Raw genomic sequence first — 27291 nt, 5'->3', positions numbered from 1 at the left:
CACTTAAACACTTTTACTCTTTTCTCGATTAAGTATTAGTTTTTGTTGTACATATAAATTATTACAATCACTGAATACATAGTTATTGAAAAAATTATCACATTTATTAACTGAATTAATAATTCGCAATTATAAAAATAACAGTTATCCAAGAACATTCAAAAGCCATGTCTTTAAATTAATGATGACATTTTCAAGTAGAATGACATTCTAGTAATGTTTACATATCCATACCAGTGTGAATTTTACTACACGTAATTTGCCGTGTAGTAAAGACAGAAAAAGTAGGAATACCCGTAAAATATTTGCGAATTATGTACCGATGGCCTGAATTCCTAGAGAGGATTGGAAATATCAGCATACAGTCATAGTCTGGTCTAAAATTAAATTATAGAAAAAACAAGTTATTACAGATCGTACTAAAAGAACAAAAAAAAGATAGCTGATTGCACTTCAGAGCAATGTTTGACCCTATTTAAGCGCAAACTGAAGGAGTTTATGTATCTTCTCGTGATCATCGACGAAAAATGGATCCACCTGACACCAAGCAACAGTCGAAACAGTGGATTTCACCCGGCGATCCGTTTCACGTAAGAAGGCAAAGACTGTCCTATCGGCCGGAAAGGTGATGGCCACCGTTTTCTGGAATTCACAAGATGTAATCTACATCAGCTACCTGGAGAAGGACACAACTGTTACAGGGCTGTTGCTAAATTATTTGGCCAACTCGCCGCCGCCATTTGGTAAAGAAAAAAGTGATCTTTCACCATAACAACACACCGGCTCAGAGCTCCATCGTTGCCACGGCCAAATTGATCGAATTGGCGCTATCTGACCCATCGTATTCTCCACATTTGGTCCCGTACGAGTTATTTTTATTTACAAACATCAAAAAGTCAGCCACCGCGCAGAAGTTTGAGTCAAATGAGAAGGTCATCGCCACACGGAGGCCTTCTTTGCAGGACTCGAGAAAACGGACTTTTCACACGAGCTATAGAAGTTGGAGCATCGCTGGGTCAAATGAATTTTTATACTTTGTTTCACGTTAAGAACGAAAAATTGCGCTTATAGATATCTTCTTCTTCTTTTACTGCACTACAGTCCAAATTGAGCCTTGGCCTCCTTTATTTTTTGCCTCCACCCTTGCTTGTCTGTGGCTGCTCTTCGCCATACACGGACTCCTAAAAGGGCTTGTACGTCGCTGTTTACTGTGTCTTCCCAGCGCTTTCTTGGCTTTCCAACCGGTCTCTTTCCCTGCATTCTAGCATTCAGTGCACTTTTTGGTAGCCTATCCTCTCCCATTCTTATCACATATCCGGCCCATTGCAATCTTTGTATTCTAATGAAGTCTGACAGGGGTGTTTCCTTATAGAGTTGATAAAGCTCGTTGTTGTATCGACTTCTGAAGATTCCGTTTTCCCTCACAGGTCCTAGTATGCTCCTCAGTACTTTCCTTTCGAATGTGTCGAGTTTGTTTTTGGATGTTTCTTTCAGGACCCAGGCTTCACTGCCATAGCATGTTATTGGTCGAATTAAGGTTTTATAGATTCTCATCTCTGTATTTCGGTGGACATTTTAGACCGAAATATATGGGAGAGGGCAAAATAAGCTCTGTTTGCCTGCGTTATTCTCTTCCGTATTTCTCCATATTCTGATCTGTCCGCATATATTTCTATTCACAGGTATGTAAACTTTCCAACCGTTTCAATGTCATCTTCATGTATAATGTTTTGTAGGGCTAGATTTCTTCTCGTCTGAGTCATTATTTTTGTTTTTCTGTGTTAATTTCCAGACCCAGCGTTTTTGTTTGTTTTTAACTCTGCGTATGTTTCCTGTGCTCCTGTTGATGTTCTACTCATAATATTAATACCATCGGCATAAGCGGCCAATTGAACCGTTCGGTTGGTCAGTAGGTTTCCTCGTCCAGTTTGCATTTGCCTAACCGCATACTCCAGTGCCAGGTTAAACAATGTTGGGGCCAGCCCATCTCCCTGCTTTAGTCCCTGCGTAATTTTGAAAAAGTCTGTCCAGTGGTTTTGTATTCGTACACATGCCTGAATTTCATCCATTGTAGCTTTAATGAGTCTTATTAGCTTGTGTGGTATTACCAAAATTCAGCCAATATATACTATAATTTTTTCCTTTTGTTGTTCTGAAGCTATTTCCTTGTGGCATTTTTATGATTAATTATTTATATGGGAAATAAGCCACAATTAAAATGAAAAAAATAATTTTATTGAAAAAAAAAATAAATAAAATTATTTTTTTCATTTTAATTGTGGCTTATTTCCCATATAAATAATTTTTCCTTTTGACTGAGTCGTATGCCTGTTTGAAGTCTGCAAACACGTTGTGAACATCAATATCGTGTTCCCATGATTTGCTCAAGATTTGTTTGACTGTAAATATTTGATCCAGTGTCGACCTTCCCCGTCCGAAGCCCGTCTGATACTCTCCAATAATATTTTCTGCTAGTGGTTGGAGCCTTATAGATATCATTGTTGCCAAACCTCTCGGGCACGGGTCTCTACTCGACTGCCGATATACGATTAATTCTAATCAGTATGGCGTGGCATCGGCGTGCTTCTATCATCTATAAGAAATACATTGGCCTATCTAAACAATGTTCCGTTCTTAACGTGAAACGTTGTAAAGCTAAAAGTTGAGACCATGTTGATAAATAAACTGCGGTCATAGAAAACGGGCACACTAAAAAATGGGTAATTTTTGAGGTTGGGTATCTCCTAAACCTGTTGTCCGATTTAAGTGATTTTTTGAATATCTTATAGCCTTATTCTTTGTCAATATCCTTGTAATAATATTTTTGCTAAACAGGTAAATTTTCATTGTATACCGGGTGTACGAATCAAACTGTGTTTTTTTCTCAAAGTTCGCAACACCCTGTGGAATATCCTAGCATTTATAAAATACTCAAATTAAAACCCAACTATAGCCTCAGGTTTTCTCAACATTCTGTTTTTTGATTCATTCGCTTATGTTGGATAATACAAAAGTTAGATACTTTAACAATTAGCCATGTTTTTTTTCAGTACAGACTGTTTCTAAACAAGTGCGACAAACTTTAAGGGGTAATTCTGCATTAAAAAATAATGACAGTTTGCTTTATAATCGTATGTTCGCAAATGCTTCGTTTGCGAGATACGGGATGTTGAATTTTTTCTTACAAACTGGCGATTTATTTATTGCTTTAAAACCGGTTGAGATATGAAAATGAAATTTGGTGGGTTTTAAGACGTAGTTATTGCACATTTTTTGACATACAATTAAGAATTTTATATTCACCATTGGCGTGCATACGGGTAATATGATCGGTCATATTACCCGTATGCACGCCAATAGTGAATATAAAATTCTTGATTGCAAGTCAAAAAATTCGCAATAACTATCTCTTAGAGCCTACCAAATTTCATTTGCATATCTCAACCGGTTTTAGGGCAATAAAATAAATCGTCAGTTTGTAAAAAAATTCAACATCCCGTATCTCGTAAACGAAGCATTTGCGGACATAAGTTTATAAAGCAAACGGTCATTATTTTTTCATGCAGAATTGCCCCTTAAAGTTTGTCGCACTTATTTACAAACAACCTATACTGATGAAAAACATGACTAGTTGTTAAAGTACATAACTTTTGTATTATTCAACGTAAGAGAATGAATAAAAAAACAGAATGTTCAGAAAACCTGAGGCTATAGTCGGGATTTAATTTCAGTATTTTATAAAGGCTAGAATATTCCACAGGGTGTTGCGAACTTTGAGAAAAAAACACAGTTTGATTCGTACACCCTGTATACAATGGAAATTTACCTGTTTAGCAAAAATATTACTACAGGGATATTTACAAAGAATAAGGCTATAACATATTCAAAAAATCACTTAAATCGGACAACAGGCTAAGGAGATACACGACATCAAAACTTACCCATTTTTTAGGGTGCCCGTTTTCTATGACGCGCAGTGTAAATCGCCATTTTTCGAAAATTTTGGTTTTTCTTTTGTAGGCTAAGTACTTATCGGACAGTCCTCATAGCTCATAAAAAAATTCAGAAAGATGTGAAAATGTATATATAATACTTACCGGTCAATTCTCTAGGATCATATTTATTTGATTGTTGTAAGCTTCCTCAATATCTATTTAAAAATCTCATTTTAATTCAAACTAGATTATTATTACAGAGTAAATTGTCAAAATGAAATTTCGAATTAAAATATGACATAATATAGGGCATTCCAACATGCTGTCAAAATTAAATCAATATGGCGGCTGGGAGGCCAACGTAAATGTTATTCTATCAGTTCTTAATGTGTTTTAGACCATTTTAGTTGCGTTTCTTTGTAATTTTGTTTTGTACAACGATTAATTTAACATTTGGGAACATCCATAAACTACGTCGTAGAAAAGGGGAGGGGGACTTTGCTTATTACGACGGTATACGACAGAGGGATGGGGCCATGAGTGCACATCCGACGTCGTTTGATATATTTAAATTTGTCGGTATCTAAATATAATTTTTTACTAGCTTCTACCAGAGGGCAGCATTATTAAAAGTATCAGATAGGTAAACATAAAACTTCAATACTACCTGTATATTATTATAATATAAAATATGCTAATATACATAAATTAACTTGAAAATAAATGAAAACAAAAGGTTCACGAATAAAATACATATATCCTATTAAAAATAATTATATTACTTTTATCGCATACTTTTCATTTTGTTTTTATCAGTCACAGCCTTAAATAATATTACCATAGCACTAGCAACGTCTGAAAGCAATAAATATTAAACTGATAGTTCATTTATTTACTGAATACTATGTGAAACAATTCTAAAAGAAGGAGTAGAAATAAAATATTGTGTTTTATTTAGTTAGTACATTGTATTTATAATTAATAAAAGAAATGGCCTCGAAATCAAAACAAAATAAGTATTAAGATCTATATGATGCAGTTAAGAAAATGATGCATGCGAACTCCGATAAAAGTAGTGTCACACTCTTCTTCTTTTGGTGCCTATTCGTTTCGAATATTGGCGATCATTCTGGCTATAATTATTTTATTAACTGATGCTTTAAATAGATTAGTTGTTGTTGTGGAGAACCATTTCCTCAGGTTCTTTAACCATGATATTCTTCTTCCCCCAATTCATCGCTTTCCGAATACTTTGCTTTGAAGGATTACCTTCAGTAATCTGTAGTTAGTGTCGTTTCTCATTATGTGTCCGAGATATTCTAACTTTCTCTCCTTTTAATGGTACACATCACCTCTCTTTCTTTACCCACTCTTCGTAATACGGTCTCGTTGGTTATTTTGTCCGTCCATGATATCCTTAGGATTCGTCTGTATAGCCACATCTCGAAGGCTTGAAGTTTTGTCAGTGATTTTGTCAAAATAAAGCTAATTAGTTGTGCAGTGGGGGAGCAGGGACTGAAGCTGCTCCAAGATCAACTCCTAAAATATAGAATAGACATTGCAGCTATTCAAGAAATGAGATGGACAGGAACCGGCATTATGCAGAAAAAAGAACATGATATCTATTACATCTGCAACCCGAACCGACATGAGTTCGGAACTGCGTTCCTAGTATCAAAGAAAATAAAAAAAATTATTATTGGTTTTAAAGCCATAAATGATCGGTTATGCATCCTTCGAATAAAAGGAAAATTGTTCAACATAATATGCCTGATCAACGTGCACGCGCCAACCGAGGAAAAAGACGAAGAAATTAAAGATTTATTCTACGAAGACCTCGAAAGAGCATATGATAACTGTGCCAAAAACGGCATTAAAATAATCATTGGAGACATGAACGCCCAGATAGAAAAGGAGATATGCTACCAAGATTATATTGGTAAACACAGCCTTCACGACGTTACTAATGACAATGGCTTAATACTTATTAGTATGGCAGCTTCCAAAGACTTAATTGTGGGAAGTACATGTTTTAATCACAAGAATATCCATAAAGCAACTTGGATATCACCAAATGGACACACCACAAATCAAATTGACCATGTTATAATTGACAGAAGGCACTTTACAAACCTAATGGACGTCAAAAGTTACAGAGGCGCAAATATTGACTCAGACCATTTCATGGTAGGGGCCAAGTTACGACAAAGAATTTCCAATGCCAAGAAAGAAAGGGGCACTAGACAAGTAAAATATAATTTACATATGCTAAAAAATGAAAACATAGAGAAACAGTTCCAGTCACATATAAAAGAAACCCTAGAACACACCTGGGCAGTCGACCAGTCAAGCACGGAAATGTGGAATAACTGCAAGGAGGCTCTGAAATTAGCAGCTGAAAGCACATTAGGAATATCCCGAACCCAAGAAAGAAACGACTGGTTCGACCAAGACTGCAAAAAAATAACAGATGAGAAGAACGAGGCATTTAGGACCATGCAACAACGGAAAACTAGGACAACAATAGATAGATACAAAAACTTAAGGAGATAGGAAAAACGCATACACCGAAAAAAGAAACGAGACTCGGAAAATGACATATTAGAACGGCTCGAAAGCCATATGAGTCACGGAGAAACAAGAAAGTTCTAATTTTAACTATTTATAATGGGAAATAAGCCACAATATTTTTAAAAAATGATTTTTATTAACGTCGAAACGTTAATAAAAATCATTTTTTAATAATATTGTGGCTTATTTCCCATATAATATATTGTGGCTTATTTAATAAAAATCATTTTTTAATAATATTGTGGCTTATTTCCCATATAATATATTGTGGCTTATTTCCCATATAATAGTTAAAATTGTAAAAATGCCACAAGAAAATAGCTTCAGAACAACATTAAGAAAGTTCTATCATCAAATAAATATTATTAGAAAAGAATTCAAACCGAGAATCAACTATTGTAATGATAAGGAAGGTAACTTACTTACCAACAAAGAGGATATCCTGTTACGATGGGTAGAGCACTTTCGAGAGTTACTGGAAGGGGAACCTACTAACAATATAGAGCTGGAATACCGAAATGAGGAACTCGTGGAACCCCCCTAGGTAGAAGAAGTGAAAATATCTATAGAAACCCTAAGAAACCACAAATCTCCAGGCAGCGATGGCATCCCAGCAGAGTTATTTAAGCACGGTGGAGAGCAGCTCACCAAGGTGATGCGAGAAATTATTTGTAAAATTTGGTCTGAGGAGCAAATGCCTGAAGAATGGAGCTTAGGCTTAATATGCCCGTTACACAAAAAGGGAAACCAACTGGAATGCAATAATTACCGCGGAATAACTCTCCTAAATACAGCATGCAAGATATTGTCAAACATTTTGTACGAGAGATTGAAGCCTTATACCGAAACGTTTCTAGGAGAATATCAGGCAGGATTCAGGCGTGGACGTTCAACCATTAACCAGATCTTTACACTACGGCAGATCCTGGAAAAAGCGCAAGAGTTTAACATAGATATGTACCACATTTTTGCCGATTTTAAAGCTGCATATGAAAGTGTCTTAAGACCAAGTCTCTACAACGCTATGAATGAGTTAGGAATTCCAAAAAAACTCATATGTATGATAAAAGTGACAATGGCGAAGATTATATCAGCAGTAAAAATTCAAAACGACTCGTCAACCCCATTTGAAATACATAGGGGGTTAAGGCAGGGAGATGCGCTGGCGTGTCAAATTTTTAATGTAGCATTAGAAAAGGTTGTACGAGACGCTAATATAGATAGCAGGGGAACAATATTCAATAGATCTGTCCAAATTCTAGAATATGCAGACGACGTGGACATTATAACAAGAACCAGAGCGAGAACTGCGGAAATCCTAACCGAGCTAGTAGCAGCAGCAGAACGAATGGGGTTACATATAAATCGAAATAAAACCAAATTCATGGCGACTAACACAAACACAAGAGCTGGAAATGTTGACGCAGATCTAATCATCAATGACCAAAACTTCGAAGCGGTCAAAGAGTTCATATATCTAGGGACATCGGTTAACCCCAATAATAACACATCAGGGGAAATAAAAAGACGAATAATAATTGTAAACAGGTGTTCATAGCCTATCAAAGTACTTAGCTAACAAACGTCGTTCTCAAAAAATTCGTATAAGGCTGTATAGAACATTGATAGTCCCCGTTCTCACATATGGATCAGAGGCATGGACGCTAACTAAAACAGATGAATCCGCTCTATCAATTTTTGAAAGAAAGGTGCTACGTAAGATATTCGGAGCGGTCTGTGAGAACGGAATATGGAGGCGTAGATATAACTTTGAACTGCAGAATATCTACAAGCATACGTTTGTTGGAAAAGATATTATCACTATAATTAAGCGAAACCGCCTGCAGTAGGCAGGACATGTAGCCCGGGCCACTGAATCGAACATGATAAAAAAGATTCTAACAGCGCAACCCGTGGGAATGAGAAGACGGGGTAGACCAAAGCTGAGGTGGATGGACGGGGTAACACAAGATGCCGAGAAGATCGGAGTCGGCAACTGGAAAATGCAAGCAAGGGGCAGAACAGAATGGCGTAGAAAGCTTGAGAAGGTCGACTTCCTCTAAGGGCTGTAGCACCAAGATGATGATGATGAAGTTGTGCAGTGAAATTCGTAAATAAAGTTTGAGAGTTTAAAACTTTGAGAAAGTTTGAGAATTAAAAAAATCCAGAAATGAAATAACATGAAATTAAAAAAATAACCAAAGGGGGGGGGTCATCAGTTGAAATTGCGACGTCGACGTGGGGGGGGGGCGACTGTAAATGACGCTTTACGACGGAAGGGCAGGGAGTATTAAAAAGCCTTAACATTTTTACGACGTAGTTTATGGATTTCCCCTTTTCACTGGAAGAATTACATGATTAAAAAGATAATATGCCTCATTTCTGTTGAGTTTTGAAGTGTGGAATGCGAAGTTATCATGATAAAGTTCAGTTTTATCGGTTACCATCAGTGCTACATTTTAAGCATAAAACATCTAAATAAGTTATCATATGGAGAGACAAAAATAATGGTTAAATGTTATAAAACGTCCTATAAAAATGCTAAATAACTAACTATGTCCATGTTACTTACGCTTGGAAAACTGTCTGAATAGTCTGTCATAGGTTAACTTAGACTCTTTGGGGGAAAGTGGACCTATATTATTTATTTTGAAAATCTTTTGCTTGTACCTACTAGGAACATTTGTATTGTCTACCAACAACTTTATATGCACTCATGTTTATTTATTCACTGCTTAAAATTAAATAAAGTCATTCAAATACTTCTACAACTAAAAACTACACAAAATCTACAACGAAATGTTCGGAAAATACAACTAAAAAACTGTTAACGGTAAAAAACTTAGGAAACAATGTGATAAAAGAATATAAACAAACACAATTTTTGACTCCCAGCGGTGTCATAAGTTTTGAAATGTCCTATTGTATACACATATAATACACATATAATACACATATAATATAATTAATAGAAATGTCACAATGTCATGTTTGGGAGGTTTTCTTGATTCTAAACAGAATATTATGATATTTCCATGACAAGCATTTACAGAGTGGCAGTGAATGGCTTTAAAATGATATTGAAATGCCAATGATATACCAAACTTTTTTCGCAAGATCATTCTAACAACAAAGTATAGAATTTAAAAAGAGAAAAGAAGGTTGAACATGAGAGACCCTACTACTGATAATAAAACTGATTAAAATTCTGTTAATCATAATAATAGTATTATTTATAGCTCAAGTACATTTGATAGTTTTAACAGGGCAGTCAACTATTTATTGGATCTTGTGGTTTATACGAAGGTAAGATAACCATATGTTTGTATCATTTAATATCAATACTTCCTGTAAATTATGCAGTAAAGTGAGCAAAATTGTCAATACTATAAAAAAAACTTACGTTCTAGTCATTTACAATACTTTTGAAAGTTTAAGGACTAAGATATTTGACTAATACTTTAAAGGAATTACATATCCTAACGAAAAAATTTAGTCAGTTTAAATAAAATTAGTACTTTAGATAAAACCAGCTGTAACAATACATTTTCAGACACTTTCTATTAATTTTATCACATGCCAGAGGATATTTTCGAAAAAAAATCCAGTATAAAGATGAGCGCGACACCATAATTTTTCAAAAGAATGCATACTTGCTCGCAGAGCCAGAGCTTCTACATGAATCTGTAAAGGACCATAATCATTTTGAGGTATCCCGAAAGATGTCGCTAGAAATAAAATGCAAGTGTTTTGAACATGGTTTTAACAAATGGGGCCCCCTTCAGTGGCAAACCCATATGATGAAAATCATTAGCAACATTAACAGAAGAATTTCGTCGAAGTTGAGGGAACTGAGTTTATAGATAATTTAGCAACTTTAACATATGGTGATGTCTCGGCTGAAATAATGGCAGATTAGGTAATTTATCAGCCTACGGAGGGATTTTTTGGAAAACCATACGTTGAAAAATCAACTGAAAAACTAGACCCAATCATATGGTGGAAAGATACATGTTTCGGAACAAAATTAACTAAAATAGCAGTTGATACAAATTAAGCATGCCTTCATCCAGTGCAGCGACTGAAAGAAGTTTCAGTACTTATGGTTTTATCCACTCCTCTAAAAGAAACGCTTACTGCTGAACGGGCTGGTAAGGTAACTTTCATTGCTCACAATTTAAAATTGGTATACGTAGACCAATCCATGACTGAACTGGCGACTTGTGAAAAACAAAATAGATTCTGAATCTGAGACCTCATCTTTTTCAGATTAGATCACCACATCAATTATTTCCTGTTATACTGAATTCGCTCTACCGAGATTCACTTTGACACATTCGGAATAGGAAACATTCTTCTTCTTAAAGTTCTCTCCTATCGGAGGTTGGATATCATAATGGCTATGGTCACTTTGTTGGCTGCTGCTCTGAATAGTTGTAATGAACTACAGTTAAACCATTCTCTAAGGTTCCTCAGCCAGGAGATGCGTCTTCTTCCTATGCTTCTTCTTCTTTGGATCCTTCCTTGCATAATAATTCTCAGCAACTCATATTTTTCTCCTCTGGTAATGTGACCCAAATATTCCAGTTTTCTAGTTTTTATACTTTTCATAATTTCTAACTCCTTATTTAAACGTCGTAGCACTTCAACATTGGTAATCCTTTGAACCCACTGAATTTTCAATATTCTTCTGTAACACCACATTTCGAACACTTCTATTCTTCTTATGCGTTGTCTCTTCAATGTCCAAGCTTCCATTCCGTATAGCAATATAGAAAATATGTAGCATCTTAGAGCCCTCAATCTGAGAGGCAACTGAAGGTGTTTGTTTGTAAGCAGTGTCTTCATTTTTATAAATGCTTGCCTTGCAGTTTCAATTTGGACTTTAATTTCTTTGCTTTGGTCATTTCTGTCATCAAACCATGTTCCCAGATATTTGTATGTCTTAACTTTTTCTATTTGGGTTTTCTCTATCATTAACCTTTCATTACCATGTTCTGTTTTTGAGACAATCATAAATTTAGTTTTTTTCTTGTTTTATTTTTAGTCCATATCGAATGCAATAATCGTTAATTCTATTTAGCAATTCTTGTAGAGATTCCAGGGTGTCTGCCATTATAACGGTGTCATCAGCGAATCTTATGTTATTTACTATTCTTCCGTTTATAGAGATTCCATCACTTAGCTCCGCTATCGCTTCCTGAAATATGGCTTCACTGTACAGGTTAAACAGTAGCGGCGACAGAACACAACCCTGTCTTACTCCTCTCTTTATATCAATATTCTCGGATTCTTGTTCTTCTATCTTTATGTTGGCCTTTTGATTCCAATACAGATTGATGATAATTCGTAAATCTCGTCTGTCTATATCTCTGTTTTTCAATAATTCTATTAGTTTTTCATGTCGGACCCTGTCGAACGCTTTTTCGAAGTCGATGAAACAGGAATAAATATCCAGGTTCATATCTAAGCATCTTTGAGAGAGGACATTAAACGCAAACAATGCCTCTCTTGTTCAAAGTCCTTTGCGGAACCCAAATTGGGTATCATCCATATCATATTCTAGCTTTCTGTATAATCTTCCATGAATCACCTTTAGAAATATTTTGAGGGTATGGCTTATTAGTGATATTGTCCTATAGTCCGAACAATCTTTGGCGTATATTGTTTTTAGTATTGTTACAAAGGTGGAGGACACCAACCATTTCTGAGGGGTTTTTCCGGTTTTATATACTTCATTAAACAGATCCAGTAGTACCGGTAGAGTTTCATCGTCTAGACCAGCGGTTCTCAACCACCGTGTCGCGACACACTGGTGTGCCGGAAGAACCTATCAGGTGTGTCGCGAGATTTACGAATACGATATTTTTATTTATATTTGTTTACTTGTTATATTATACCAATCATGCATATTATTCTTGTTATGTTCTTACGAAATAAAAAATAATATGCTTAATATATTCATCTGTACTTATCTACCACTAGCAAAAATTTGTACATGTAAGGGTGTCGCGAATCTGTTACGAGTACGTTAGTGCGTCGCTGAGTAAAAAAGGTTGAGAACCGCTGGTCTAGACATTTCAGTAATTCCGCAGGTATTTCGTCTGGACCTATAAGAATCACACAACACAAAAATTCCTACCTCACACCATTAACTGCTAAAATCAACTTAATCTTTCATTAAAAAAAGAAGAATTATTAGAAATAGTGGGAGTGTCTACTAATCTCATAAAATTTTGTGGAGTTTATTTCTACAAAATATTTTTATTTTGTACAATAAATAAATTTGTCATTTATTATCAACACATTATAATGGTGTAAATAAATAATTATTGATTGGCGTAAGGTTTATGTTATTTTTATGTCTGTTTACTATTAATAATATTGGCTATGAGCAGGTGCGTTGGTTGTGTAGTAATTTCCAGTCACTTCTGACAACTGAACTTCCCAAAAAAGAAATTACTAACGTCAGTTTCAAAGTGAATCTCCATACAGCGAATTCAGTATGAGAAGAAAATTTCATTTTTTATCAAATAAATTGTGTGTTTGCTGTTGTTTTTGTATTTTTTATATATAAAGAACATTGTTGTTTCGTCTCATAATTTTGTATGTAATTTCATGATTTTTAATACCCTATTGCCCTATTTCATCTTTAACAATATCCCTAAGCTAAGGAACCCTATCTCATAGGGTTCATTTTCAGAAAATTCTTCATATCGAGAATATTCTCCGTTTTTCATTCTACCTCTAATTAATTGGGCTACTGCTATGTATTCTTAGATAGAAAGTGGAACCTTAAGAATCACGTGCTCTTCACCTGATGTTAGCTTTAGTGTTGGGCTCTAACAAATTGGGCTTCTGGTATCAGCTGTAATATTTCTGGTTCTTCTTCTAGTCACGAGACAATCACTTTTTCAGCAATCTTGGTGCTTGCTGGCAGTAAACTAATTGGCCTGTAGTTCTGTGGAACTGTGCTGTTCTTCTTGCTTTGTGGATCGAACTCTTGTACTTTTCATAGGCTTCTTACGTTTGTTTCGATGCATATTCCAAGTAAGTATAATTTTCTTGTTGGGAGTTTAACTTTATTTCATCAGAGGACCAGGGTGTAGCTTTTTCTTGTTTGAATTTTTATTTATTTTGGAACTTTTCAATATGTTATCAATTCAAATATCAAAATGTTCAATATCCTTCTTTATTAACCCATTCGCTGACGATCACGCGCCAGCGCGTGATACGGTTACTTCAGTCAGGTGCCGTACACGCGTCAGCGAGTAATACGGTTACTTCAGTTAGGTGCCGTTCAACAAACTGGCTCCTAGCCAAGTTCCATCCTGTTCGATCGGCAGCGAATGGGTTAAGTAACAAGTGTAAGAACAAACATTGTACAAACCTTTTTCTGGTAGTCCGTTTGTCGCATTCTGGTCCACGCAATGATCAAAGTATCCTTGCAAAGTATCGATCTGTCTGCATAAAATATCCTTGAATGTACCGATCTCTGCTAATTTCTCCTTGATGTTTCTGGATGACCTCTTAAAACTGCTACCAGAAGCTGTACTGTATGTGTTGGACTGTAGACTGACTGTCGATCCATGACGTTTTAAACTATTTTCAGAACCAGTACCATATCCTGATTCAACCTAAAATTATATTGATTTAGTGAGATGCTTTTACCAGTAGGTAGTTAAAGAAAATTTAACATAAAAATATACTATAGATACATAAAATAACAAAAATCATTTTTTTTTATTAAAAAACACATCTAATTGCAAGAAATACAGAATGAATTACTTCGTTTATGAAAATGAATTATGAAATATGTACATACTTCGTTTCCATACCCGTTTAGTCTTTTGGTTTCAATTGTCAATTATGTCTACATCAATTTTCATGTCTCCCCTATCTTCGTTCCTCGCCCTATCAAGTCTAGTGAGCCGGCAACATAATCTCAAGTAGTTCATTTCCATGGCCCTAATTTTTTATTTATTTCTTCGATTTATTTCGCAGAGTTCGGCGCCGTATAACTACGGTGACCATATGTACTTATTTAAGTAGGACAGTACTTATTTTTAAATATTGTCCTAATGTACTTTAAAACCTTTCTAAGGACACGCGAATGTACTTATTTTTTCTAAGAAATGAATATTTTTATCTTTTACTACTTTTAAACAAATTTCTTTGTATATTTTTCTTTTGTATACATATATGGTTTCCAATATTTCCATTCTTTTGTTGACTCTTCTCATTACTTCGTTGTTTGTTACAGGCTCGGTCCATGCTATGTTCAGGTACCTTTACCCACAGTTCAAATGCTTCCAACTTTTTAGTAGTCGACGCGTTAATTGACCATGCTTCTATCCCGTAAAGCAGAGTCGAGAAAATATAACACCTTGCCAGCCTAACCCTCAAGTCTTAATTATTTCAGTTCTCTTGCACAAACTACCTTTCTTATTTTATTAAAGTTGGTTCTTGCCTTCTCTATTCGAACTTTGAATTCTTTGGAGTAATCGTTTGTGTGATTAATTATTGTGCCAAGATAGTTGTAGTCTTCAACTTGTTCTAAAGTTTTACCTTTAATTGTCAGGCTTTAATCATTATTTTGGGTTTTCGATATCCTCATAAATTTAGTTTTCTTGACGTTTACTGATAATCCATATTGTTCTCCATACTCAACTATCTTGTTCATTAGATTTTGGAAGTCTTGGAGGTTGTCCGCTATTATGATAGTGTCGTCCGCATATCTAATGTTGTTAATTGGCGTTCCATTTAGGTACCTTTATTCCTGCTGTTTCTCCCTCAAGAACTTTTTTCATAATTTCTTCAGAGTATGCATTTAATAGTAGTAGTGACAATACACACCCCTGTCGCATTCCTCTTTTAAATTCGAACTCTTCTGATGTGTGTTCGTTAATGCGTATGTGTACCTGCTGTTTATAATATAGATTTTTTATAATTCAAAGGTCATTGTATTGCAATAATTGTTTTGCTTTGAGGACGTCCATTAGCTCTTTGTGGCGGTCTTTATCGAAAGGCTTGTTGTAATCTATGAAACAGACGTACATTCCTGGTTTACATCCAAGCATCTCTGGATTAGTAGTGTAAATCCAAAGTGGGTTCCTTCAATATCCATATCGTGTTTGGCAAATGCGTTTATGAATGATCTTTAAAAACATTTTAAGTGTGTGAGACATTTTTACACAAAATGTGTAACCTACTTAGAAAACTGGAGTACAAATTTTCATGAATTTAAACTATTCAAAAGCATAGATCTAAAGCGGGCTCCACACTCTCGGCGAAGTTACTTCGCCAAAGTTGACCGAAGTCCAAAGTACCTCTCTACACACTCGTTCTACTTCGCGAGGAAGTGCGATACCGACAAAGAGCGGTGCAATACCGACAAAGATCCCTTTGACCAGACCCACAGAGAATGGAAGTAGAACGAAGTGAGGCAAAGTTACACAAGGTGGCCGTCTACACTCTCGTACTTGTTGAACCTCGATCGACTTCGGCGAGAGTGTGGAACTCGCATAAGAAGTGAAATAACATGGAACGATATTTGTTATTCTCTCGAAGATTTTAAATTGTATATCAAGGCAACCATGTTAAACGAAGATCAACTCTTTGACGAACTGGAAATTTTGAAAGACGTGGCTACAATTAAAACAATTGCTGAGTGGAACAGAGAAGAAAAAAATAGTCAGGATCGATGGCTTAAAGTTTTTAAGTGTATAGATCAATTCAAACTGAAAAACTTAAAAATATTATGCGAAGTTATTTTTTGTCTTCCGGGTACTAGTGCGGCTATCGAGCGTTTATTGTCTGTAATAAATAATCATTATTGGACGTCGGAAAAGTCACAAATGTCCATATCCACTCTCAAGGCAGCGATGCTGGTGTACGCAAATTTTGATGAGCCTTGTATGAAATATTTCATTTACTTCAGTCGAAGCCGGACCTTCTTAAATTAATTTTAAGTTCAGAAAAATATGAATGATGCAAAAAACCGGAAGAAGATGAGGCTATTCCAGGTCCCTCATCTAAAAGCTCTTAATTACAGGCTTGTAACTTTTTCAAAGTTAATGTAATGTGTTATGTTTAGTTTAATTGATATAATTTTTTATGTTTAGCTACATAGTTTATTTATTTTTAATACCAAAAAGTTATATTTGTCCAATAACAAGATACCTACATTTTGCGTTTTTAATACATTTTTGGTTTTTGTACTTTTTTTTCTTTAAAAAGATATGGTCACCGTACGTATAACCCAATACTTTCAATGATTGGTTTATAATTTTTTTTTATTTTCTTTTTTTATTTTATTATTCCACAATAGTCCGTGTAGCTGTCTAGGGGCTGATCTTGTTTGGCCAATCCGGAATATATTTCTTCGTTACTCCCTGCTTTTGAGATTTTTTTTTATTTTTCTACTACAACTAAGTATTCTTACTAAGTAATTAACTTTCTAACTAAGTATTCGGTTTTTTCTTCCAGTTTTCTAAGCATATAGTATATATCACTCTCTACTTCAGCTAGAATGGTTTGGCCGTCAGCGAAGTGTATCGCGTTTAGTTCAGAGAAATAAGAAAAAAAATATCCTGTTGGTGACACAACCCCCTCCAGGCCGAAACCAAATTTTTTGAGTAGTATGGACATCTATAATAATAACCTATACGCTGTGAGCTCGTACGTAGAGGGGATATTTACAAATTCGCGAGCGCCAGTAGTGACAAGTCTGTAAACGTTTACTGGAAATTTGACATAAATGTCAAAGTGATTAATTTATAATTAAAAATAAAAACATTAATTAAAAAAAAATATTAGTTGGTCAAAGCTGTGGTATATATTTTTACCTTAAATATACTTACGTTTTAAATACTGAATTTAAGTTTTTTTAATGTTCCGTAATATGTCATTTTAAATTAATCTATTAATCTTAGCGCCATCTACACGATAATTGTGAAAGTATCCGAAGTAAGAAATTAATATTTCATCAAAAGAACGTCAAAATGATTAGCAAAATCTTAAAAAAATCGATTACGATTTAATTACTTTTTTTGCGTTGTAAATATTAAGCGATAACAATTAACTAATAAATTTAAAAATTACCGGTGAAAGATGCATTACTAATCCGCTAGGAGCGACACCAGCGAAGCTCAGAGCGTATACGTCTTAGAGCGAATTAGGATTAAAAAGTTCTTTTAAAGTCTGAAAAATATACTGGGTGTCCCATTTAAATGAAATAAGTTTGGGGTATTTCCAGTAAAACCGGCAGAAAAATAGTAACAAAAAATATGGCATCAGATGCGTTGTGTGATTATACTTGCATGTAAAGTTTCATGAATATCCTCCTTTTCTTTTCAAAGATACTTACTCGAGTTCATACTTTATCCTAACACTGCAGTTGCCTGGCACCATTAAGAGATGTTATATTTTGCGGACTACATAAACTACATAACATAATACTTCGTAGATTTGTTTAATTTAGCTATTTTAGACAAAGTTTTGAGTAGGCACAATAGAATGAATATCATGTTCACTCATTAACAAAGAAAATTTAAAACCAATAAAATAAAATGTTCACCTCTAAATTTATTTTTTATTAAACATTGGTACATATCCCTCACCTTAAATGATTCTAAAGCATCAACCCAACTCTGCTTGCTCTCTACGGAGATCGCCCTGAGATACCAGACACAATCATTGACTGAAACATCAAATCTGCACTCATCAAATTCATGGGGCTAAAACAAAATAAAATGTTAACTTTGTAGTATATAATATATTCAAAATTTCAAAAATAATTTTTTTTATTACTTTTTAGGTGTCTACTTTTAGAGAAGGAACTATTTATATAAGAACTATTTCTGTCTACACAAAGTTTATATAAAAGTATAATGAAGGACTCCACACTAACTTTCTGTTGTAAGTAAAACACATAAATATTGACTAACCATATTTTTTTCAATTAACTGCCTCAACTACTAAGGGAATCAGCTGAATAATCATTTTTGTTTAGTGTGTGTGTTGAGTAAATGTTTTATTACCGTAAAGTGAGGCTACTTTGTGACACATATGGTTACTTTGTGACAGTGGCCTCTAAAGTTAAACTTAATAACTTGGCCGAGCCATTAGAAATGCTGGAATGAACTGCAAACTATCCTAGATACAGAAGAAGTTGATTTATGTCTCATAGCTGAAACACATTTCACGAAACAATCTTTTATAAAGTTTAGAGGATACAGGGTATACCACACTATACATCCTGACAATGCAGCAAAAGGAGGCAGCGCACTAATAATAAAAGATAACATTGAACATTATCAGGAGCTAAAATATGAAACATGTGGTGAGCAACTTGGACAGTCCATAGCGGCCAGCTTTTGAACTGAGTAGAGAGCTGTAGAAGAGTTTGCTATGGAACTCTAAGGACCTCATTGCCTTCCTTATGTATGAACAGAAAACAAAAAAAGTTGTGACTGGCTAAATGACACCCAAGTCTATGCCATAAAAAAAATATGAAACAGAACACATACAAGCAACTACGGTATGTGTCAAACTCAAAACTATGTAATGATAGGCTGACGCTCCGTCCAAACATCGACACTCGGAACCGTGCGATTCTCTCAAATCGCGCAGGTGCCCCCACTAAGTTCCACCTCTCCGAACCAACGCCGCCAGAGGGATATTTAAGAGCATCGTAAGCGGCGATCCGGCAGTCCTGAACGACCGTTCTGGGCTCCATAACCAGCCAAGCGAAGTGAGCGAGGCCGGCCAACCTGAATCGCGACGTGCACCGTTCGTGAGGTGATTCGTAAACTCAGGCAGGCCAACTCGAGACGAGACGCACGGTGTACCGAAGTGAGGTAATGTGCGACTCGTAATTCAACGGAGGCAAGCGTATTGAGCGAGCCCCGATAGATATAATATATTTGAATACCTCTGTTAATTTTGGTTCTTCTGTTACAGACGCCCATCCGGAGGAAGACTTCGCTGGAACGGGATAAAATATCAAATTATTATTTTGCGTTATATTGTTATAATTTAGAGTTAATAAATTTGCTTTGTTTTCAACCTGTGTTTTACTGAGTCTGTCGTCCTGAAAGAACTACCCGTTACAAATTTGGCGCCCGAGCAAAAGTCGAAATATACGCAAGTAAACGTCGTTATTCGACGCCCAGATAATAACAAAAATGCCGACAGATAAAGACACAGACTCAGTATCAGGTGCCACGACGGGTACGTCATGGATAAATCGTCTTTCCAAAGAGGAATTACAGCGCGACGCCGAAAGATGCGGGTTGGATTCCAAAGGAACCGTCGACGAGTTAAGATTAAGACTCAGAACCTTTTATAAGGATCGCGGGGAAGCGACAGGAACAATCCCAAAAAGCAATACTTCCAAGGAAGCCGAACCAGAAACACTGACCCAAGAAATTTCATTAATCAGAAACCAATTACAAGACTTAACAATGACAAAACAAATGAGGCAATCAGATTTGCTAAATCAAGTGCGGAGGTGGAACACACACTTCGACAAGAAACATTCGGATGCAGTAGACTTCATAGAAAGGATAGATGAATTAAGCCTAGCCTACGAGGTCGATAAGCAAGATCTGCTAAAAGCATTACCAGAATTGTTAGGAGACCACGCATTGTCATGGTACCGAAACAACAACAGAAATTGGGATTCATGGACGGACTTCGTCAAAGATTTTAAGAAAGCTTTTTATCCCAGAGAATATTTGCTACAGCTAGAGGAGCAAATCAGAAACAGGAAGCAAAGGAAAAACGAACCAGTGGATAGATACATCACGGATATTCAAACATTGATCAGACGAGAGGGATCTTTGTCAAGAAACCAAGAACTCGACAGGATATATAAAAATATGCTGCCAGAATATAAGCTCTACGCTCGCCGCCGGGATTTCGAAGACTTATCGGGATTGCAAGAATTGGCCCAAGAGTACGAAACTTTGGAAGACGAAAGGACCCGAGAAAATAAAAATTTTCACGGAAATTGGAGACGTACAGACCCTACAGAATACGATGCCAAAAGGACATGCTTCCGGTGCAAGATGACAGGTCACTTCCGTAGGAATTGTAAAAACCCATGGAAAAAGTTTTGTTCGCGATGCGGCAAAGAAGGGGTCTACAGCAGTGACTGCTGTTCCAGACGTCAGGGAAACGAATAACAGACTGGAGAAACAAGGAGTCGTCCCAGTCTGAGGAGCAAGATTCGACTCCGCTCGTTCTAGCCGTTACACAACAAGCAGGAAACGACATGCGACTATTCGCATCACTGAAAATCGGACAAAGTTCCTACAAAGCATTAATTGACACAGGGACCACCCAAAATTACGCCGGAGATAGAATAGCGCAGATATTCAAACACTCCCTACATAGCTATAACGGAAGAACTAGACTAGCAAACGGATCTTCAATGGAGCTCAACCAGAAATTAACAATTGACTGCGAGATCGATAATTTACAAACAAGACAAACATTTATAATAATGCCAGGGTTAACGGAAGATGCAATACTAGGAGTGGAATTCCTCAGGGAACATTCGATCGAACTTAAGTTCGATAGGGATACATCCAAACAGTACGAACAACATCAAGAGGAAACATGTAACATTTTAAAAGACTCCACCCAAAATACAGAGATAGAAAGGTTCCTAAGAAGAGAGCTTAGGGAATTCGAGAAGTTAACAGGTCCCACCAACTTAATAAAGCACGAAATAAAATTGAAGAAAAGGTGCGATCCCGTCAAACAGCCGTATAGGCGGCAAAATCCCGCAATGTTGCAGATCATCAACCAAGAGGTGGATAAGATGTTGAAAGAAGGAACTATCGAACCCTCTGCAAGTGGTTGGAGTTCACCGATTGTACTAGTTAAAAAAAAAGATAACTCGTACAGATTTTGCATTGACTTTAGAAAAGTCAACGAACTATCAGAAAAGGACGCGTATCCGTTACCGCGGATATCAGAAATTTTGGATAGACTTAAGGAAGCAAATTTCATCTCAACTCTCGATTTGAAGCAGGGATATTTTCAAATACCCCTGGAAGAAACAAGCCGCCCAGTGACAGCATTTAGCGTACCCGGAAAAGGTCATTTCCAATTCAGAACTACCCCGTTCGGACTGCACTCCGCCGGAGCAACTTTCCAACGACTGCTAGACAAAGTAATACCGCCCGATGTAGAATTCGCGTTCGCATACTTGGATGATATCGTGGTAATATCGAAGACATTCCAAGAGCATTTATATCACCTACAAGAGGTCTTCCGAAGACTAAAAGAAGCCAGGTTACAACTTAACTTCGAAAAATGTACATTCTGCCAGCCAGAACTCAAATATTTAGGACACGTTGTGGGAGCAGAAGGAATAAAAACTGACCCGGAGAAGACCAGCGCTATAACCGAACTTGCACCACCGAGAAATGCACGTCAGCTCCGTCGCTTTTTAGGAATAACCTCATGGTATCGGCGATTCATAGAGAATTATTCGACAATAGCAGGACCACTAAACATGCTTCTAAAGAAGAAGATAAGATGGAAATGGACGGATAAGCAGGAAAACGCGTTTAAGGAACTCAAAGCGAAACTTACGACGGCTCCAGTATTAGCGTGTCCCGATTTCTCAAAAACATTCTACCTACAAACAGATGCATCAAACTGCGGACTTGGAGTTGCGCTAACACAAAAATACGACGGCCAAGATAAGGTAATCGCATACGCTAGTCGAACCCTCACACCAGCCGAGACAAAATATTCCACAACGGAAAAAGAATGTCTATCCATAGTGTACGGGATAAAGCAAATGAAGCCATACATAGAAGGGTACAACTTCAAGGTTATATCGGATCACCAATCTCTCAAATGGCTGAAGAATCTCAAAAACCCGTCAGGTCGATTAGCCAGATGGAGTTTAGAACTGCAGCAGTACGATTTCGAAGTCATATATAGAAAGGGAGTTCTGAACAAGGTAGCAGATGCTTTATCACGGCAACCACAAGAAACCCTTAATGAGGAACCAGAGCTGGAGTTGTTAGCATCGGAACTAGAATCATGCGATTGGTACGATAATTTATATAGGAATGTGCTCCAAAACCCAGGTAATTTCCCGGATTTACAGATATCAAACGAGAAACTATATAAACACATTTGGAGCAGCCGCAATTTAGCCGACCCAGAATTTAACATCCCATGGAAATTATGCGTACCAAGTTATAAAAGGAAAGAGATTTTGAAAGAAAATCACGACTCAACCACAGCAGGCCATTTAGGAATTGCAAAAACAATTTGCCGGATAGCGCAGAAGTACTACTGGCCTAAGATGTTCAAACAAATTGCAGACTACGTTAGAACCTGTACGAAGTGCCTTCAATATAAACCGTCTCAAATGCAACCAGCCGGGAAAATGCAACCGTCAGCTGTAGAAAAGCCTTGGCATACTGTCTCAATCGATTTAGTGGGACCATTCCCAAGATCTACAAAGGGAAACGCTTTCCTGATAGTCGTGCAAGACCGGTTCACTAAATGGGTCGTCGCCCAACCAATAAAAGCAGCTTCTACGAACTCCCTCATCGACTTTCTACGATCAAAAGTAATTATGCAATTCGGAATCCCAAAGAAAATCATCTCGGACAACGGCGCGCAGTTCACAAGTAGCAGCTTTAGGGCATTCATGAAGTCATACAATATAGATCACATTCTGACACCACCATACTCGCCTCAATGCAATCCAGTAGAACGAACAAACAAGGTACTGAAAACAATGATAGCTACTTACGTGGAGGATAACCATAAAGACTGGGACAAATTCATACCAGAATTCTGCTATGCCATAAATTCGTCAAAACATGATTCGACAGGATTTTCACCAGCGCTTCTCAATTTTGGAAGAGAATTAGATACAACAGATGTGACAAATGACCAGGGTATACAGGGGTACGCAGAAAACTTAAGCAAGTTAGAAGCGTTGAGGGAATTGGCAAAAGTACACATGGAACACGCTTTCGAGGACCAAAAGAAACATTACGATTTAAGGCGAAGAAACTGGCGGCCACATCCAGGAGACCGTGTCATGAAAAAGGAACACTATCTATCATCGGCTAGCGCAGCGTTCACCAGCAAGTTAGCGCCAAAGTACTCAGGACCATACACAGTAACATCCGTGATATCGCCAGTAATCGTAAAACTGAAATTTGCCGACAGCAACAGCCGTAAGCAGATAACGGCGCATGTGAAAGATTTAAAGCCATGGGTGGGGGAAGACGTCTCGACAGAAATCCCATCCCCACCAAAGGAAATCACTATATAAGCAGCAATATTAGCATTCAGAATTTAGTTCGTCCACATCCACCATGGAAGATATTCTAGAAATTCCTGAACAGATGACCCCCCTAGGAACGCCAGAGAGACCCGGTCTGCCCGTGACACCAGGGAAAGACGCGGAACGAATGTTAAAGAGATTCCACGAACTATTTGGAACGCCGCCATCCCCGCCAAGGAAGCAGAGTGTCCTCGAATCCCCGGCGGCCCCAGATACACCAACGGGGCTCGAAGCCCAAGCCGCATCCACTCCAGGAGAACCTCAAACCGCAGAATACTCTGACCTATTGGAAGTCGTCCCAAAGCGACTAATTGAAGGAGGGACCAAAAGATACAGAATTTCATGCAATAACGGGAGAAAAATTGTAATAAAGATACCACGAGGGATAGATGGAATCAAACGACTATAGACGCCAAAAAAAAAAAAGGTATGTTACTTCTTTTTTTTTTTTCGAAGAAGAGGGGGTGTAATGATAGGCTGACGCTCCGTCCAAACATCGACACTCGGAACCGTGCGATTCTCTCAAATCGCGCAGGTGCCCCCACTAAGTTCCACCTCTCCGAACCAACGCCGCCAGAGGGATATTTAAGAGCATCGTAAGCGGCGATCCGGCAGTCCTGAACGACCGTTCTGGGCTCCATAACCAGCCAAGCGAAGTGAGCGAGGCCGGCCAACCTGAATCGCGACGTGCACCGTTCGTGAGGTGATTCGTAAACTCAGGCAGGCCAACTCGAGACGAGACGCACGGTGTACCGAAGTGAGGTAATGTGCGACTCGTAATTCAACGGAGGCAAGCGTATTGAGCGAGCCCCGATAGATATAATATATTTGAATACCTCTGTTAATTTTGGTTCTTCTGTTACAGACGCCCATCCGGAGGAAGACTTCGCTGGAACGGGATAAAATATCAAATTATTATTTTGCGTTATATTGTTATAATTTAGAGTTAATAAATTTGCTTTGTTTTCAACCTGTGTTTTACTGAGTCTGTCGTCCTGAAAGAACTACCCGTTACAACTAATTGCGAAGTTGATGTAAGCTCAATTTATAGCCCCCCTAGGCATTCCATTAAAAAAGAACAGTATGTAGAATATTTGAAAAGTTTGCGAAAAAGATATATCATTGGAGGTAACTTTAATGCAAAGCACACCCAATGGGGATCAAGATTAACAACAACTAAAGGAAAAGAGTTACTGGCAGCCATAAAAGAACAGAAATGTGAAGTAATATCAACAGGTAGACCGACTTATTGGCCAACAGATACAAACAAAATACCGGACTTAATTGATTTCTTTGTTATTAAAAATATTTCATCCAACTATGTACTCGTAGATATTAATGAAGGTTGGGATATGAATTCAGATCATTCACCCATAATACTCACTGTGAGTGACACAATTATCAGAAAGGATTGTACTCGTAACCCAATACTAACAAATAAACTAACAGACTGGGAAAATTTTAGATCAATCCTTGAAGATAGAATTTAATTAGCAGTACCATTAAAAAAACCTGAACAACTAGATGAGGAAGTTGAGTTGCTTGTACAAAATATACAAAAATCAACATGGGAAAGTACTCCTACTATAAAGGATCGTTTAAACACAACGACAAGTCACAGCAACTAGTTGTGATGACAAGTTGAAACGCTGTTTAGACGCTGCGATTCAATGCGATACCACCTTCAACCCAACTCCAACTTTGATAAGTTGTGCGATGCACCGTTTACACACAATGATAAGTTGCAACAACTCGATTGACCTTGATAAGTTGTTTGATTTATCGCTGTGTTTAAACGATCCTTTAGATCAAACGTGAAAGGAAACAACTATCCGAAAGAAAGTAAAAAGTTAATTAAAGAGAAAAGAAAACTTAGAAGGAAGTGGCAACAAACCAGAGCACCCCAAGATAAAACAAATTTAAACAATGCTAGTCAAAAACTTAAAAGAGAGATTCAAAATATAAAAAATGAGTCAATCAATTATTACCTGAGAGAGTTGACGGATGATAGTAGCACAGAGTACTCTCTATGGAAAGCAACAAAAAGGCTAAAAAGACCAGTAACCCATTCTCCACCCATTAAACTAGAAGATGGTAGCTGGGCTAGAAGTAATGAGCAAAAGGCAGAGAGATTTGCCACATATTTAGAAAATACATTAAAACCGCATGATGACCAAAATAATGATCAAATATCGATAGAGCCTAATCAGACAGAGGAGAGAATCAGACCAGCATCCCCGAAGGAAGTAGCTGATAAAATAAAAGACAATATAAATCCTAAGAAGGCACCAGGATATGATCTAATTACTGGAGAATTACTAAAAAACCTGCCTCGTAAAGCCATAGTCAAATGGACCAACATCATCAATGCTGCATTTAGATTGAGATATGTTCCAAATTTATGGAAAATAGCTGAGGTTATAATGATACCAAAACCAGGAAAATCACCAAATGAAGTGTCTTCATATAGACCATTATCACTTTTACCAGTGATGTCGAAGCTTTTTGAGAAACTTCTGCTAAAAAGAATAAAACCAATAATAGAAGAGAAAAAAATGATTCCAAACCACCAATTTGACTTCAGAAATAAACATTCTACGATTGATCAGGTACACAGAAATACTAACATAATTGAGAAATCATTAGAAGAAAAGAAAGTCTGTTCTACAATCTTTTTAGACGTAGCTAAGGCCTTCGACAAAGTATGGCATGAAGGTTTAGTCTACAAACTCAAAGTTCTTATGCCTAAACAATATTCAGAAATTTTACAATCATATATATCTGACAGATATTTCAGAATTAAGCAAGAAGACGTGTACACTGATCTAAAAGAAATCAGAGCAGGAGTCCCTCAAGGAAGCGTATTAGGTCCTGTTCTCTACCTATACCTATACACATACGATATACCTGAAATGGAAAATGATACTATAGCCACATTTGCAGATGACACCGCTATTTTAGCAGTAGGTGATACCAGCGAAGAAGCAGCAGAAAAATTACAGTTGGCAATAAATAAAATACACAACTGGACTAAAAAATGGAAAATCAAATTAAATGAATCTAAATCTATTCATGTCAATTTTACAAATAAAAAAATCGAAAGCATTCCAATTAGAATAAATGATGCCCAAATACCATATGCATCTTCTGCAAAATATTTAGGTATCACACTTGATGCAAGGCTTTGCTGGAAAGTCCACATTAAAAAGAAAAGGGAAGAATTAGGTATCCGTTACAAAAAAATGTATTGGCTGATGGAAAGAAACTCTGCATTGTCCACATATAACAAAATACTTTTATACAAACAAATACTTAGACCAGTATGGATGTATGGTTGCCAACTCTGGGGCTGTGCCAATTCAAGTAATATTCAGATTATCCAGAGATTCCAGAATAAAGTATTACGGAACATCGTTGATGCTCCTTGGTATATCCGAAATGTCGATCTCC

At 36.8% G+C, this 27291-nt stretch overlaps 1 protein-coding gene across 1 annotated transcript in view; it reads right to left on the bottom strand.

Annotated features, from left to right (window-relative positions):
- Nucleotides 1–27291, bottom strand: part of LOC126880389 (ceramide transfer protein) — a 179100-nt gene that overhangs the window by 138942 nt on the left and 12867 nt on the right. The window contains exons 2-3 of the mRNA XM_050644224.1: nt 18128–18244; nt 13897–14143 (exon numbers count right to left, since the gene is read on the bottom strand). Of these exons, the coding sequence (XP_050500181.1) occupies nt 13897–14143; nt 18128–18244 (364 nt within the window). The remainder of the gene's footprint in view (nt 1–13896; nt 14144–18127; nt 18245–27291) is intronic.

Source organism: Diabrotica virgifera, chromosome 2, assembly GCF_917563875.1.
Source record: "Diabrotica virgifera virgifera chromosome 2, PGI_DIABVI_V3a".
Taxonomy (NCBI): Eukaryota; Metazoa; Arthropoda; class Insecta; order Coleoptera; family Chrysomelidae; genus Diabrotica; species Diabrotica virgifera.
This window is presented reverse-complemented; position numbering and strand designations above follow the sequence as displayed.